Source organism: Lygodium microphyllum, chromosome 23 (genome assembly GCF_053477565.2).
Source record: "Lygodium microphyllum isolate KBCC chromosome 23, Lygodium_microphyllum_v1.1.10, whole genome shotgun sequence".
NCBI classification, from domain to species: domain Eukaryota; kingdom Viridiplantae; phylum Streptophyta; class Polypodiopsida; order Schizaeales; family Lygodiaceae; genus Lygodium; species Lygodium microphyllum.
This window is the reverse complement of record NC_141157.1, coordinates 128,065,937-128,082,257: the sequence shown is the minus strand read 5'-3', so window position 1 is coordinate 128,082,257 and position 16,321 is coordinate 128,065,937. Positions and strand designations below refer to the sequence as shown.

The 16,321-nt window shown below is 44.4% G+C and overlaps 1 protein-coding gene and 1 pseudogene across 6 annotated transcripts in view; one reads left to right on the top strand and one right to left on the bottom strand.

Annotated features, from left to right (window-relative positions):
- The window catches only part of LOC148016733 (uncharacterized), a 144,519-nt gene extending 129,119 nt beyond the window's left edge, over positions 1 to 15,400 (bottom strand). For 2 of the 6 annotated variants that reach the window (XR_015688036.1, XM_087663704.1), the window contains exon 1: positions 14,790 to 15,391. Coding sequence is in view for 4 of the 6 variants with exons in the window: in XM_087663704.1 (XP_087519830.1) it covers positions 14,790 to 15,295 (506 nt within the window). In the remaining 2 variants the exon portion in view is untranslated. Of the gene's footprint in view, positions 1 to 14,789 lie in introns of all 6 variants that reach the window. The other 4 variants (XR_015688037.1, XM_087663705.1, XM_087663703.1 and 1 more) reach the window with 4 other exon arrangements.
- On the top strand, positions 4,173 to 5,976 carry LOC148016734 (uncharacterized; annotated as a pseudogene).
- Positions 15,401 to 16,321: the final 921 nt, after the last annotated feature.

Sequence of the window (16,321 nt, the reverse complement as noted above, 5' to 3'; positions counted from 1 at the left end):
ACTAACCAGGACAGCCACTAAAATGACTGACAGAGCTCCTCTGTCTCCTGTCAGACTCTGACAGGAGCTCACAACCAGGAGATGACAGACTGAGAATGATAAAGAGCAGGCTAACACATCCTGCATGATGTACATGTGGTCCAACCGCGACCATGTAGCTGTATACTGCGCAGAATGAAAGTAAACCCTGTAGAAAAAGGGTATAGCCATGACCAGAGATCTTGCTTAAGTACGGCAAGAGCAAACGCATTCCACACACGGCTTTCCGGAGCGTCCATCACCGAATGCTTTGATCTGGACTATGAAGAATCAACACACATATTAAAATCCCCCATCAAAAAACCCCGTCTGCCAAGTAACAAGGAGGTCTGCAAAGTATTCCAAAGATCCCGGCGGGATAAAGGGTCATTTGGAGCATAGAGCCCAAGTAACCATAAGATCTCTCCTTCAAATAAAACTTCAATCACCACAAAACGACCATGTACATCATTTTTAATAAGAACAAGCTGATATTTCTCATGTACAATCATAAGCACACCAGAATAATGCATGGCATGTGTCCCTGCATAAAACAAGCGAAACCCATGGCAATCCATAACTTTTTCTGTTTCACCGTGACTCTTGTGCTCAAAATCTCTCTCTCTCTCTCTCTCTCTCTCTCTCTCTCTCTCTCTCTCTCTCTCTCTCTCTCTCTCTCTCTCTCTCTCTCGCGTCTATATCAGATCCAGCCTTCCTTGGCTACATTTGTTGGTGTTCGACATCTGGAGGCTGCCTTGCTACGATTTGAGATCCGTTCGGAGTGCGACACACTACTGATTGATTCATTGCATAGTGTGTTTGCTACATGAGCATTGTATATTTAATAATCATATCATTTCATTCATTCTCTATGTTCATTGTCTCCGAATTACCCCTAACCCTAACTGTGTTCTTCTATCAGTTTGTGCTTTGTCATACACTGTTATTTGGGTTTTTGTATTAGGGTATTTCTTCACACCCTCATACCCCCATTCCTTTCAGAGGGTGACGATCTCGATGATACGACTGTGGATTTCTTGGCCCCTAGTGTTTTAGAGGGAGCTTCTCAAGATCTTGAGGAGATTCTTCATTAGCGGTCTACATCGATAGACTTCATCAACATTGACATTCTTCTTGTCACCCCAGGATCCGTTTCTTCTTTGGCCTTCAGCCCCATCTAGGATCTGAGAGGGGGTGTTAGCGGTCATGTTTGTCATGCTTGGTCATCTTCTACCTATGAGCCTCAGTCTAAGTCAAATGGGGACATTAGGAGCTCTGGCATGTCTATCATGTGCTTTGACAAAGGAGGCATCTCATTCTAGAGCATGCATTTCTTCGTCCAATTGAGTCTTGTGTGCATTTCTAGCATTTCTCGTTAGTTTTTAGCCCTTGCCAATGCTTGCTTACCCAGGATACCACATCATCATTTTTTGGATTTTTTTGTGCATACAGACTACATTTATTGCAGTCCCAATCTATTTTCAGTACGTCAGTCAGATTTAGAGGCCATTTTGACAGGTCAACCAGATTTGGAGACATTCTGCTATTTATAGCTGACCCTCCTCAATTAGCACTATCATCTTCTTTTGTTCTTTGGTAGGTGCTCCATTGGTTGCTACAATCCTTTGTCTCCGGCATGGACAGCAAGCTGGATATTCTCCATCACCATCACTGTTGGTGCTCCTATCATCATTTCAGCCTGATCTGGTGCCCTCACTAATGCCTCAAGCTGCGTGCAAGGACTGATCGGTCCTCTCCTTTGTATTCAGCATTGTTTTCAATCACTGCAAATCTCTCTCTCTCTCTCTCTCTCTCTCTCTCTCTCTCTCTCTCTCTCACATGCACCTACAACAACCATAATCAATGACACATTGGAGGAACAAAAAAGGAAAATGGGAGCACTCCATGTCTGGGTGACGGGGCTGAAGATACATGAAAAAGTGGATGAGGACACCAAGGTGCTATACATGTTAATGAATATTAAGAAAGATACGCATGTCTCTGCTTGGAGAGTGGGCAAGAAAAGCACAGAAGGGAAGAGCTCAAAAGAGCGTGCACTCATTCTCCGCTTCCCCACCATGGAGGCTAGGAGAGACTTCCTAGCTCAACGCCGTACATTGAAGGGGACCGGTGTGTTTCTGGGTGACAATCTCACACCAACCCAACTAGCCCATATGAGGGAGTGCATGCCAAAAATTAAGGCAGCCATGTCGCCTTCTACAAAGGAGGGAGAGTGGTAGTCATGGAGAGGCGCCACAAATGACGGTGTGAGACCTATGGGACCAGCCTTGCAGTGGCAGTTTGGAACTGTAATGGAGCCCTCCGATTGGATGTGGGAGCTTTTGAGGAGACATTCAGAGGGAGAGATATAGTGTTCTACTCAAAGACACATGAAGGACCACATACTACACTTCCATTGGTGACAGGCTATAGGTGGGAGTCAGCTTGCAAGAAGGAGACACGCATAGACCACAGTAATCGTGGGTCGGGAGGAGTGGCAGTGTTATTCAGGGAGGAGCTATAGCAGATGATCCAAGTAGTTTGTAGAGATGAGCAAGCCAAATACATGTGGGTGGGAGGGCGTGGTGAGGAACGCACTTTGTATGTTGCCATATGCTATTTCCCCCCTATGATGTCCCGATACGCCGCACCCAAGGGGCAATCACCATATGTGGCTTTGGACAAGGATATTTGGGAATTCTCGAAGGAGGGAGAGGTTATCCTACTAGGAGACTTTAATGCCAGGACAGCCTCCCATCAGGTGTCTTTCTTTGATGCATCTGAGGATATGCTACAGGAGCAGGATGTGTCAAAGCTACAGCTGGAGAGGACATCTCAGGATATGGGGGAAGTCACCGAATATGGGAGATACCTTGTGGAGATGGGCACAGCACATAGGTTGACCATTCTCAATGGCCTGGCTAGATACCTCCTATCCGGCGCCTTCACATGTTATCCTCACCGACACAGTGCCAGCACAATAAACTATGTTCTTGCCCCATCGATGCTGATATCTCACATCCAAGACCTCTCAGTATGCCCACGCCTTCTCGGAGTTGCAGTGGATCATGCCTTTCTATCATTCACCATCGACCTCCAATTCACTGACATGTAGATCCATCATGCAGCTCCCTGACACCCAAGATACCTCTTTTCCAGAGAGAGAGAGAGGATATCTATGAGGCGGAGATCCTTAGATAGTTACATGATGCAGACCCGGACGTTCCATTACAGGAGTTGACTCAGCAGTTCAGTGAGGCCCTACACATCACTACAGGTGTAGCCTTCCCACACTCACAACCCACACAGAGAGCCTCCACTGAGGTGACACCTTGGAACAACTGGTATAATGATGAGTGCCGTGAAACCAGAGCACGGCTACAGAGAGAGATAGCACCGGGGTCCACTACCCACAGACACGCACAAATACTCTTTAGACGCCTCACACAATGGAAGAAGAGAACATTCTTGGCCTAGTTGGAGCCAAACCTATATTAGTTATTTTTGAGCCAGGACTCTAGAGAGGCTTAGAGGCTTTTCAGACAGCATTGCCCAACCACACCTATTACGTCCACCGCTGTATGGGAGAAGTATGTAGCTAGTCTTTCTACTATGGAGGGTCAACCACCTCTTCCTAACCCACTTGAGCCTTGTCGAGAGACCACCACTTTCTTACAGAAAGTAGGGTCCGAGAGGCCATTGACAAACTTACCAGAGGAAAGGCACAAGATCATGATGGATTAGTAGCCGAGCACTTGATCCATGCTAGAGATTTGGTGGCAGGATTCCTAGCTTACATGTTTAACAAAGCCATATGTGAAGGCCTACCAGAAAGCTGGAGCACGAACACTATTGTGCCTATCCTCAAGTCAGGGGACCCCACTCTACCCAGTAATTATCGGACTATCATGGTTGGGCATACATTGGCTAAGTCATATGCTTCCATCCTTGAGCATGAGTTAAGCAGGTGGGCAGAGAGGTGGGGTCTTAGAGCACAGGGGCAGGCTGGCTTTAGGAGAGGTTTCTCCACATTGGATCACCCCGTCACACTCAAAGCAATCATTGAGGGAACGGCCCACGGTCGACGGACCTACTGCTGCTTTGTGGACTTCCGCAAAGCCTTTGACGACACAGTACCGAGAGACAGGTTGATACATAGATTGCATGCCATGGGAGTACCGAAAGAGCTCAGTTGGGGTATTTTGGCACTGTATGAGAGAGTTGTGGGTAGAGTTCGGACACCTGAGGGCCTTTCAGCACCTATTTACTCCACCATTGGGGTGAAGCAAGGATGCCCCCTCTCTCCGACATTATTTGGCTTGTACATTGATGGGATTGCTGATTATATTTCACACGAAGGAGATAGAGGAGCTCCACTAGCTAGCACTTGGATACCTCTCCTATTGTATGCAGATGACATTGTATCAATAGCTAACTCTCCAGAAGGTCTATAGAGACACTTGGATGCATTACACTCCTATACTTTGGACAGTGGGCTTTCAATGAACCTTGGTAAAACCAAGGTGATGCTATTTAATACTACACCACCTTGGGTCAAGAGATCAGCACCTAAATTCACATATGGATCTGAGGAGCTAGAGTATGTGGATTCTTATGCATACCTGGGAGTCTTATTCACAAGGCCCACCTTTTCTATGTGAGAGCCAGCAAACACTAGACTAACTCGCGGATACATAGCACTAGGTGGTTTGGAGAGGATGTGCTCACAGGTGCAATTCCAAGAACCCCACACCAAGCTATGGCTCTTCGATACATTGGTCACATCCACACTACTTTATGGAGTACAGATATGGAGGCCCAATCTTGACCACCGTAGCAGATCAGGGCACACTTATGACGGATGGAGCTCGATGGAGAAACCCCTAGTGTCCATGATATCCAGGATGATCAGATGTAAGGCCTCAGTGCCACATGAGATCATCAGAGCCGAGCTAGCAGCTACACCGATTGTGGTAGAGGCCCTCACCCGATCGGTCGCATACATACATAGCCTATGGGACTTACCCAGACATAGATATGCACGGTTGGCCCTGGAGTCCTCCAGGCAGCTTGCTAGAGAGGGTGATACTTCATGTTGGTATGCACAGATATCGGCCTGGTTTGAGCTGCATGGCTTTAGCATGGACAAGTTACCCCCCCATCTAGTACTCCCTTGATGCACCATCTCTTGATCTAAGCAGGTTAGAGATTCGCAAGATCATCAGGATGGATCTTACCCAATTGGATATCAAGCGGATATGGTTGATGCCAGGGCACGAGCTCAGGACAAAGATGCCTTTCTACCGCAAGCATTTCCTTCATACTACAAATTATGGATTTATTATTCGCCCGAGATACATGGACACCCACCTTTCCCATGGGATCAGATATACTATTGGCCAATTGCGCACCTCCTCACATCAACAAGAGATTGAGACTTGCAGATATAGATCCATCCCACCAAAGGAGCACATATGCCAAATATGCCAATTAGAGCCAGAGACAGAGGAGCATTATATCTGCCACTGCCCAACATATTATGAGGTCCGTGGTCGTTTCCACAGTCTCTTTAGAAACGGATTTGGGCCACTATCCAAAGTCATGGATTTTACCAATCAGCGATGCCTTGGCCTCTTTCTTCTTGAGATACGACGGCTTCATGACATGCGCCTCAGGAGTACGGCTGCTCCAGGACACCGAGGACCTTCACAGAGGCAACTCACAGACTTCTTTGCAAAGGAGACTCAAAAGACTTCAATACAGTTACAACCACACTCCACACGAGAGGCTCTCTCACCGCCAAAGTCCACACACAGACAAGGAGTACTGATTGATCAAGCCATTCAGCTTAGCTGATCCAGACGTCCTAGGCCTCGACACAAACACCGACAACACCTTCATAGGCAGATACAGGGGATTATTGCTCGGGCTAGAGCTGGGCCGTCCATACCCACATGAGATTGTACCATTTGGAGCTCATTGTTACTAGATAGAGCTCTATGTTTTACACATAGCCATAGTTAGTTTCCGTTCCTATTTTGCTTTATGCTACATATTTTGCACAGACAGTTTGTACTATCATACACATGATCGTAACTCATGGTCTCATTGGTCATTTTGGCCTTTTGTAGACGTTAATATATCATTTCATCTCTCTCTCGCTCTTTTTTTTCGTAAAAGGTAATTGTATTAATTACGAAAAAAGGTACAAGGTTACATGATTACAAGATACACAATGGCTCTAAGCCACCATGTGTGAACTTGTCAATACAAAACATGAACTGAGATACACAAGTCATGGCAAAGACACAGAGGAAATTGCATCTCTCTCTCTCTCTCTCTCTCTCTCTCTCTCTCTCTCTCTCTCTCTCTCTCTCTCTCTCTCTCTCAACATAGCATAAATGTTAGCTTCACTGGGACTTTTGAAATCTCCCAGACATTTGTATGCAACATTTTGGTCTCATAGGCCAACTTGGCCTGTTGTAGACGTTAATATAACTTTCTTTCTTTCTTTCTTTCTTTCTCCTCGTGGTTCTCTTCTCTTCCGCACTCTCACAAATCTTTGGAGCAAAGTCTCCAAACTTTTGCATGACTGGCAATCCATTCCTGTCCTCGATTCTAATTGTCCCTAGTAGGATTGGGATCTTGCAAGGCATTTGACCTATCAATCTTCTTTAGGTAACTAGATTTATCATTTCATGATCCAAGATTGCACATGGTTGGCCACCAAAGACAATTCACTTTGAGGATTGCACAAATCTAAAGCCTAGTGGAAAGTGACAACAATGGAGGGATGAATCAACAAGACACAATTCAAATGTAAGGTGTTCATTTGGAGAATGTTGGTGGGGAGGCCTTCCCCTTGCATTGGCTCTTCACCGCAAGAGTATTTCTAATGGCAATTGTTTCTTCTTTACCACTATGGTTGAATCCCCATCAAAAATTCATATATTGTCCTTTTATTGGAAGATTTGGGCAAAGATCTTCCCTAGGAAAAGGTAGTGTCTAATCCCATACAAACAATTCTAATGGGAGAAAGATATTTATAATTGGATCTAGCTCAAGAACTTAAGGTTGGGCATGATTCAAAGGTGCATCTAAATAGCTTAGAGGCTGATCACCAGAGGCCAATATGGCTTAAAGGTACAATGCACATAAGTAGGGGCCCAAAATCCAAATATGGCTCTTGGACTCAATTTAGAGGCCATGAGAACTGGTTATAAACCCTCGAAAAATACAACTCCTTGGAGAATCAAAAAGAGAGCACTACAAGAAGTACAAATCATTTTGGATTTAGGATCTACGCAGAGTACCCCACATTGTTATAAATGTAATGGAAAGCTCTTAGCATATGCATATGCAAAGCCAATGTCTAGTTTTAATTATATTTCCATTTTGATTCTTGTTTTTATATTTATACTTTAAAGGCCATAGTCGTACTTTTCTCACCATTGTCAAGAGACAATGATTTAACAATGACTATGATTGCCTTATCTACAATTGATGAAAGCTCATCCTCGTCGCTACCAATGTAAGAAGTAGCAACTACAAAGTTTGCATGTTGTTTTCTTGTTGCTTCCCTTTCTTCTTGTAGTATTGCTTGCAATAGCTGCACTTGGGCAGCTTGTTCTTACAGTAAAAAATGAATCCTTCATTTGTTCGATCTAGGTCCCAACCTTGGTTTCAATTTTGGGATCCTCACCCACTGAACTAAGTAGACTTTACTTATTTGAGCAAAAATTTCTTTTCCTACTAGTTAGACAAATTGATTGGAGATTGGGCCACCAAGAGGGGGGGCGGCTGACTTAAACAGCCCCAAAACATTCTTAATTAATGAAGTGAACCTTTTATTTTAAAAAGAAACGTGATCCTAGACAGTTATTATGTCCCACATACAAAACCCTAATTTGGGTGCCCCAAACTTTCTATAAACAAGCATGCAGCCCACTACACTCCCTAATCTCGTTTTGGTAGATTTCAAGTCTTTCAGGTTGCTGCCCACACCCCCGACTCAGAGAACATCACGGTCCAAGCTGGCCATTTCTGTCTACAATAGTCTGATGCTTGTTTCCAGCCTACCACACACTGTTCAGAGCTACCACACACTACACCAAGGGGTCCTCCATTAGGCACAGCCTTTAGGACTCTTTCTTTCTTCTATTCGAGCGGTGTGTATCTGTGATGGAAGATTATCCTTCCACACACACACTTTCAAGTTTTCCCTTTCCAAGGCATTCTTTGAGTATGGATCATTTGGTACCACAGTTTGCCTCTATGGCTTTACCCAATGGATTACTTGGTCATTCTGTTGTGCCCCATCCGAGGGCTACGTGTCCCAATGCCTCCATCTCCACCTTCAGCACCTTATGGAAACTCTTTTATTCCAGTGCCTCCATAGCAATCGATACTCATTGGACATCAATAGTCTATTTTAGCCTACCCTATTTCTTATCCCCCTCCTTACCCTCCACCATCGTATCCACCACCACAACACACTTATCCACCTCCATCGACACCTCATGGTTCTAGCTCCTCATCTACCAAGAACTCATTCAATGACAAGTCTTGTTTCAATGGGTCTAACTGCACCACTTGGTCTAATTTAATGACACATGTCTTAGACTCCCAAAACCTATGGGATCTTGTGCAGGGGTTGGAACCCCAGCCCGATCCCACACTTGTTCCATATGAGGTCATCCACTCATGGAAGGCTCGTAATGATTTCGCTATAGTTGAGTTGATGCAGGGCTTACTACCTGAGTTTCATTCTTAGCTTCAGCATGTCGACTTAGCGTTTGAGCACTCGGCACACTTGACCGACCGATATGTGGCTCGAGATAGGACCCGTCGCATTAATCTTAACCATGAGCTTCAAATTTTAACCACTAATGATAAGGATGACCTTAAGGTCAAATTTTCTGAGTATCAGCGACTCCTCGCTAAGTTCTCTACGACCGGGCTCCTAAGTCACCTAATGACCAGGTCACACTGTTCCTAAATAAGCTGCTAATAAAATACTTTAACTTTGTGCAACAGGTTATCTCACAACCCACTATGCCCACATTCTATCATGGGGCATCTCTTGTAGTAAGGGATCTTATTGCCACTTGTCAAAAGGGACAGTAAGGGAAGGGTAGGAAACCTCAAAATTCCGCTCAAACCTCATCTAGTGAGACCCAAGGAAATAGCCAATCCTCTCTTAAACCAAGGTGGAAAAATGTACCTACGAAAAATAGATATTGTCAACATTGTCAAAAGGTTGGCCATTTTGACAATGGGTGTTAATCAAAGGCAAGAGACACACAACCAAAATCCAAGTCTCAAACCCACGCACCCTAGCAAGGTAATCCCCACCAAGGGAAGTAGGGTGGTGGCAACCAATCTTAGCGGCCATGGAAAGCTCAATCTCACGCTGCCACCGGTCAGCCATCATAGTCGACAATGTTCTCAATGCTAGAGAGCTTGTTTGATTGGTCTACAAGGGCCCACATCATCTCTTTAGAGGCACCATATGTAAATCTCATCCATATCTATGAGTTGTCTTCCAAGAAGACGGTCGCAAAGGTCCACTTGTCACAACCGAGCACTTCTGCTACTTGGATTGTGGACAATGGAGCCACTCATCACATGACTCCTATACATGACATTTTTCTCACCAGACATCCTACAACTAGAAGAGTCAGAGTAGGAAACAACTCCTTAGTCAAGATCCAAGCTTGTGGTCGCATCAGTTTTGCCAATGATGAGGGCCAAGATCACACTACGCTGGACTATGTTTATCATGTCCCCCAACCTAGGGTGAACTCATTGTCTGTTCAGCAACTTTGTCAGTTGGGGCGTGCAGTCTTCTTTACATCGACCGCAATCAAAGTCATTGATGACAAGACTAGTTTAGTCCTTTGCTAGTGGCAAGGCACTCCCACACTATGAAATAATTGACTTGCACCTCACATGTGCAAGTCATATTAGCACATTTGATTAATTTTTAATCGAATGCTATGCGAAGCAATAAAATTTCACATCTTCATGCAAACAATGTGTCCAGGAAGTGGAAGCCTATCTATAAATAGCCAAAGATCTAGATCAAGTTGGCCAACATCTCGAGAGCCAAGAAATGCAGTCCGCCAATTAGAAAATGACCAGCCACCCATAAAACACGGCAAAATAACTAGCACCCATTGATCCACTCACACATGGACTAACTAAGCTGCCAAGACTTCTAATCGGCTACTGAAAACACTGATCAGGGTAGATGCTATCCGAATCAGGCTGATGGAAAAGGGTGGCAGCAAGGCAGCATACTGGCTGCAAAAACGCAGGTGAAGCAGTCCGGAAATGACATCAGACTGCAAAACACATGGCTGGCTAACCAGGCAACAGCTGTTGGTGATGAACAGAGGTCTGGACGGCAACTGGCAGCAGAAAATGCAGCCAGATCTGATGTGGGCAAGCAGTCCAAACCTCTGAGCACATAGGCAGTGTGAGAATGCATAACAGAAGAGCATGAACATGGAGAGAAGGGAAGAGAGAGACTCATATAAACACATAAAATAGAAGGAAAGAATTCTACTGATCTGAATAGAATGCTGAATATGAAGTGGACCAATCTTTCTCTGCATGCAGCCCAAAGAATAAGTGAGGGCATCGGATCAAGCTGATGACAAAGAATGCACCAAATGATGGAGAGTGTCCACCAAATGACAGAGATGGTGCTGAACCCTGCAAAGTGCTGAGGAGAATGTAACGATAATCAGCCAAGTGAGATAGGGGCTGCCTTAAATAGGCAGTGTATCCCCAAACTGACCCACTGCTGTCTCAACATGCACTAAAACTCTCAAACTGTCCTAAAAATGGACCGACTGCAACAAAAGTAGCTGCCATGCAACACCTGATCACCTAGCCTTGGGTAGTGTGAATGCAGGTGGGGCACCATAAAAACTGTAATGCACCAGTTGGAGATGATGGACAACCAGTGCAAAGCCACTTTCTAAACAGTCTTAAACTGAAATGTACTCAAATACAAGGCTGGAAACAATCAAAGCTTCTCCACCTCCATCAAACTCTGACGAAGCTCACAACCAAGTGATGACAACATGAAACAAAAGAGATTGACACCCCCTCTCAGATGTTGAGGAGTGTCTCAAGACCCAACAACCTCATATGATGAAGCAAAGAACCCTAAGGGCAAAGGCTTTGTGAAGAGATCTATTGCATTGTCCTCCGTGAGACACTAGGCCACTACTAGCTCAGAATCCACGATGTGCTCCCAAACATAATGGTATTTAACCTTGATGGGCATCTTGCTAGATTGAAGGGTCTCCTACATTGGCAGCTAGATATTATTCAACACATAGATCTTCTTTCCAAGGAGGACTTGGTTCCTTGGCATACAGCAATTTTTGTTGCTTCTTTGCCATGACTTTTGTACCCTTTTAGTCATGTGACTTTTGTACTCTTCTAGACATTTGATACAATATAATTACTCATTACGAAAAAGACAGAAAGAGAACGCACGTGAGATAAGGAACGATTTGACAACAATGGCAGAAAGGTACAAGGCTACAATACCCAACCCCAACACATAGCTCTACACATCAATGTGGGTGCCAAATGGTAGCAAGGGGATGAGAGAATGAGGAGGGTTGGCTAATCACAAAGAATCAATGATAGATAATGAGTGAGAGGGCAAGCTGCCTATATATAGACAAATCGGGGCCACAACTAGTAATAAAGTGGCCATGCCCATAATGTCATCGTTCAGGACAACGTACTATTGAGGTAAAAACTCATTACCCACTAATTAGCTCTTTAAAACAGCCCCAAAACATTACATTACCAAAAGTTTCATTAAATGGAGAGCGGTTCTAGAGACTTTTTGTGTTTCACGTGCAAAATCCTAATTTGGGAGGATCCTTCCACGTCTATAAATAGACCAAGCTGCCCATCATTCAGCCCCATCCTTGTCTTGCAAGTTTTAGCCCTCAACCCTCTTCCACTAGTTGTCCATCCCCCAACGACTGCTGCTACATGGTCTACAACAATCGCTCAACCTCCCATTGCTGCCAATGATCAGCTTCCATCATCTACAGCAGGTCGTTTTTGTGTTTTCAGCGCTTTTCTTCATCAACCTCTACTTTGACTAGTGGTTACTACACTCGAGATCCATCTCCAATGGACGACACACATCAACATCTCCCTTAGCTCACTTCCACAAGAGCCACCGGCTATTAGACAGCTTTGTCCTTGAGCATCTTGTATATTCAATCCTTCATTTACAAGATTCATTCATTCACTTCAAAGTTCTCCCTCTTCTCTATTTGTGTTTGTGTATTTTGTGTTTTATGTTTTGCATTTTGCATCCCTCAAGACTCTCCTCTGCCAGAAAGGGAGTCTGAGAGGACAATGGCAGTGGAGCATCCAAGCCTTATCCATATACCAGTATTGATAGACTTGGGTGCAACTTTCCATAGCATCGACTGAGTTTAGTGAATTCAAATCCTAACGTTGGTTCACCTTTTAGGTTCATAATGGGATGTTTGACAAAGAGTGATCTTTGCTCCTAGTCTGATTTGACATGAGGGGACACTTTAGCTGTCTAGTCAAAGGCAAGGAATCCATGATCATGACATGCTTTCCAAGAGCTAGTTCCAAGAGACATCAAGATTCAAGTATTTCTACTCTCTATGGTCACGGATTATTAAGATCAGCCTCGATATTAGAATCTTTCCGAGGCATCTTGATCATAGCTTGATCACCCACTGCTTGGGTAACCATGGTCCTGTTTGATTATCATTTGTTGTATATACTACAATGAGTCCTTAATCATTGTATATTTTACTGATCACCCATGATCTGCAAGAGGGTGTTAGCAAAGTACATTTCATTGGTGCTAATACCACCTGTCAAAGTGCATTTCATTTCTAAGTCAAGTACATTAAAATGTTGGCTGACTGGTATTTCAGGCTACATTTATTGCTGACCAACTGATCATTATTCTTTGCCTATTTATAGGCACTCTCTTTTTCACTGTCATTATCACTGAACTACTCAACACATTGCTTTTGTTGGAGAAAGGGAGACTGTAACACTCTGCTGGTTGTTCTCAGCTCATACCATTGTACACACTCTTAAGCCTTGGTATATGGATTCCATTTCCCAAGTCTATTATTATTAAGTTATTGTGTTCTTGTTGTTCTCTTGTATTCTTTGTGTTTACAGCACATCAATCAGCACCATCTCTTTGCCTCCATTGCTCCACAATTTTCTAATAACTGCGACACCATCAACACTGCTGTGTTTTGCTTTTTCTACATTGCTATGCAGCAGGGCAGCAAAGTCTCAGCATCACACAAGTGGAGAGCTGCTGCATTGGAGATCATCTTAGGTATGACACACTCTCAGACCTGTTCTCAAGTCTCCAACACCTCTCTCAGCTTACCTTGGCCAGGATCCTCAAGGCACAGCGACTTGAGGCCCCATGTATCATTCTTGCTTCTATACATCCTCTTCTTCATTGAGCACTCATTAGATTGCATTTTTTTGCATTGTACACTGTGTTTCCCTCCGTTGCACTAGCATTTCCTCATAGTGTGTTGAAGTTAGTGGATGCCATGCTGCAAACTACCATTTCAACTAATGTGGAGGCGCGCGAATCACCTATTTTGGAGTGTGCAATGCAGCTTGCAACAAGTTACAAGAAAAGTATTAAGTGACAGAAGGGCAAAACTCAGCGGAAGAAAGCAAGGTTGTGAGGAGATACAACAGTTGGGTGAGGGGGAAAAAATGTATGTGGAAACCATTATGCAGGGCCCAACAGGCCAAATTACACCAATCAGAAATTTTTTGACCAAACATATTGGTTCAAAACAGCCCCAAAAATGGTGATTGAACTGGAGTCTAGGTAGGAAAAGTGCCCTGCCAAACTCCCAAAAAGGGTGAGATTGAACTGGAGTCTTGGTAGGACAAGTGCCCTGCCAAATTCCCAAGGCAGCTACACTCCAACGCCATCGTTGTTGGGCATGAACACTATCTTGATCTCTCTTGATCAACAACCAACCTCTACATCACTCCTGTTGCCCACACTAGTGTTCTCAACCTGCCACATCAATCTTCCACCTCCCAGGGCTACCCCAAACCTGTCATGCTACTGTTCCAACCCCAAAACACAGCTGCTACATCACCACAACTGCTGCTGCAATATCTTTTAGTCTCCCAAGTTGTCCCAGCCTGAAACACCATGTGTCTACACCACACCCAAGTCCATGTTCTGGGCACGATACCACTTTGAGACCACCCGGAGTTATTGGAGTTAGCAAAATAGGGATAAGCTAGAAATGCTGGGTCGCACAGATGTGTATTAAAACCCTATTCTTTGAATTCATGGTCACTTGCTTGGCCAACTATCAATGCCATTGCATGGCATGAAAAGCAGAATCCAACACACGGGTGTAGTTGCTTGGCCAACTACCAGTGCCGTTGTATGACACGAAAAACAGAATTTTTTCATGGTATAAACTACTTCTTAGCATGCCATAATCCGCAGAGCAGATTATGACGTTCAGGATTTTTTTAGTCAAAGAGGAATTGGGCAAATGCCTGCTTGAAGCTTTGCTCTTTTACTCATGACAGAGCATCTTGAGACGTGCAGCCTTCATTGTCCTGAGGACTGAAACAGTAAATTACTTCCTTAAAAACTGTACCAACACTACTCGTCTCTAACCAGATTTCATGGAGCTGGTCTGCTGCCTTGGCCGCATGTTTGGGGCACTTACACACAAGTTACAGGAAGCTTGAACTTCAAGCCTTTGAGAGCATCAACCAGCTGATGGGCAGTTTCGAGCAGCGCATCGCAAGCGCCCGGGATGACTTGGCCAAGCTCTACACAGAGGGCTGCATTCTGCATCGTGCTACCGGTACCATCGTCCTCATCAGTATCATTGCACGAGGGCACAGAAGCATCAAGCTGTCCAAACTCCACAATCCGACTTGCTTCAAGTGCCTCTGAATGAGCTCCATGATACGGTGAAATCTGCACAATGGAACGGTCTCGGTGATGCCGCACGCTGCTCGTCGTTATGGTGGTGGACAATGGAGAGCCGGAGAAAGCGCAGGTTTCAAGCGTGTGGCATGCGTGTGCCTTCTGGACGGAAACTTGCATCAGACTGAGACGGTCCTTGGAAGCTGGCACTTGCACTCGGTCTGGCGTTGCTGGTGATGGATTGCCTGCACTTCTTCTTGCTCTTTTGAGGCGTCTGGTATCATCTTCGGGAGAAGCCATGCGGGGTCCGACGTTTTCCGTCCTCGGAGAGTAACAAGCTGAACAACTAAGAGGCTACTAGTCCCAACGGAGAGTACCTACAGCAAACTAAGAGCCGCGCCACACGCAGGTTTATTGACAGGACGAAGTTCGTTGAGTTGTCAACCTGTCGCATGTGTTGTCGACGCCATGGACTCAACTAGGTTGACATGTGCAGCTCAATAAAGGAGTTTGAAGTTGTATATGCAGTTCTTACATGTTCGTTATCTAGCAATTTTACTGATGATGTTTAGACATGTGTCGTGTTTCAAAGCAAAGTACGTTTGTAGATGAGTTTTTGCATTGTTTGAATACATGAAGGATGTCAAAAGAAGAATATGTATCCATGTGTAGTTCGAATCACTAATCGTGATTTTGAACATTCACATTTCTTTTGATCGTAGGCGTCATGGCCAAGTGGGAATAAAAATAGAAACATTGCATTTTCCAAGGTGATATCTAGGCAAGGTAAGGTACTTGCAAGCAAGCCGTCCGTCCTGAACGTTGTTGTTCTTTCAACGAGACAGTTATTATTCATAATATGATGCATGCGAGCTCGTGCTGATCAACTCTTTGGAATACATATTGTTGGCTTGGCTTGACTACATTTTCGAGCAAACTATAGCATCTTTCATTCTCGTGATCTGCTTGGAGCATTAAGTCAAATGGAGAGCTTGCACAATGGAGCTCTATAATCCTTTCAATGGATTGCCTATTGAGGATGCAAAGCTCTGTACTTGGATGTGGATGTTCTACTATGGCAATGTATTTTTTGATCAATAGATAATGTGGCACATTGAAAGCAAACACATTCGCTCAGTTAAGTCAATTCTAGTAGATGGCTACGAAAGTGATCCATCATTCCAAGAGACTAGAGGGTTATCGAGAATAGATCGATAATCCAAGGTTCCATTCACAATCACTCTTGTCGTTTTGCAAACCGAGATGGATGTATCAATGATGTTCAATAGTTAAAGCTGTAACAGCTTTGCATTGAGAATTGGTAAG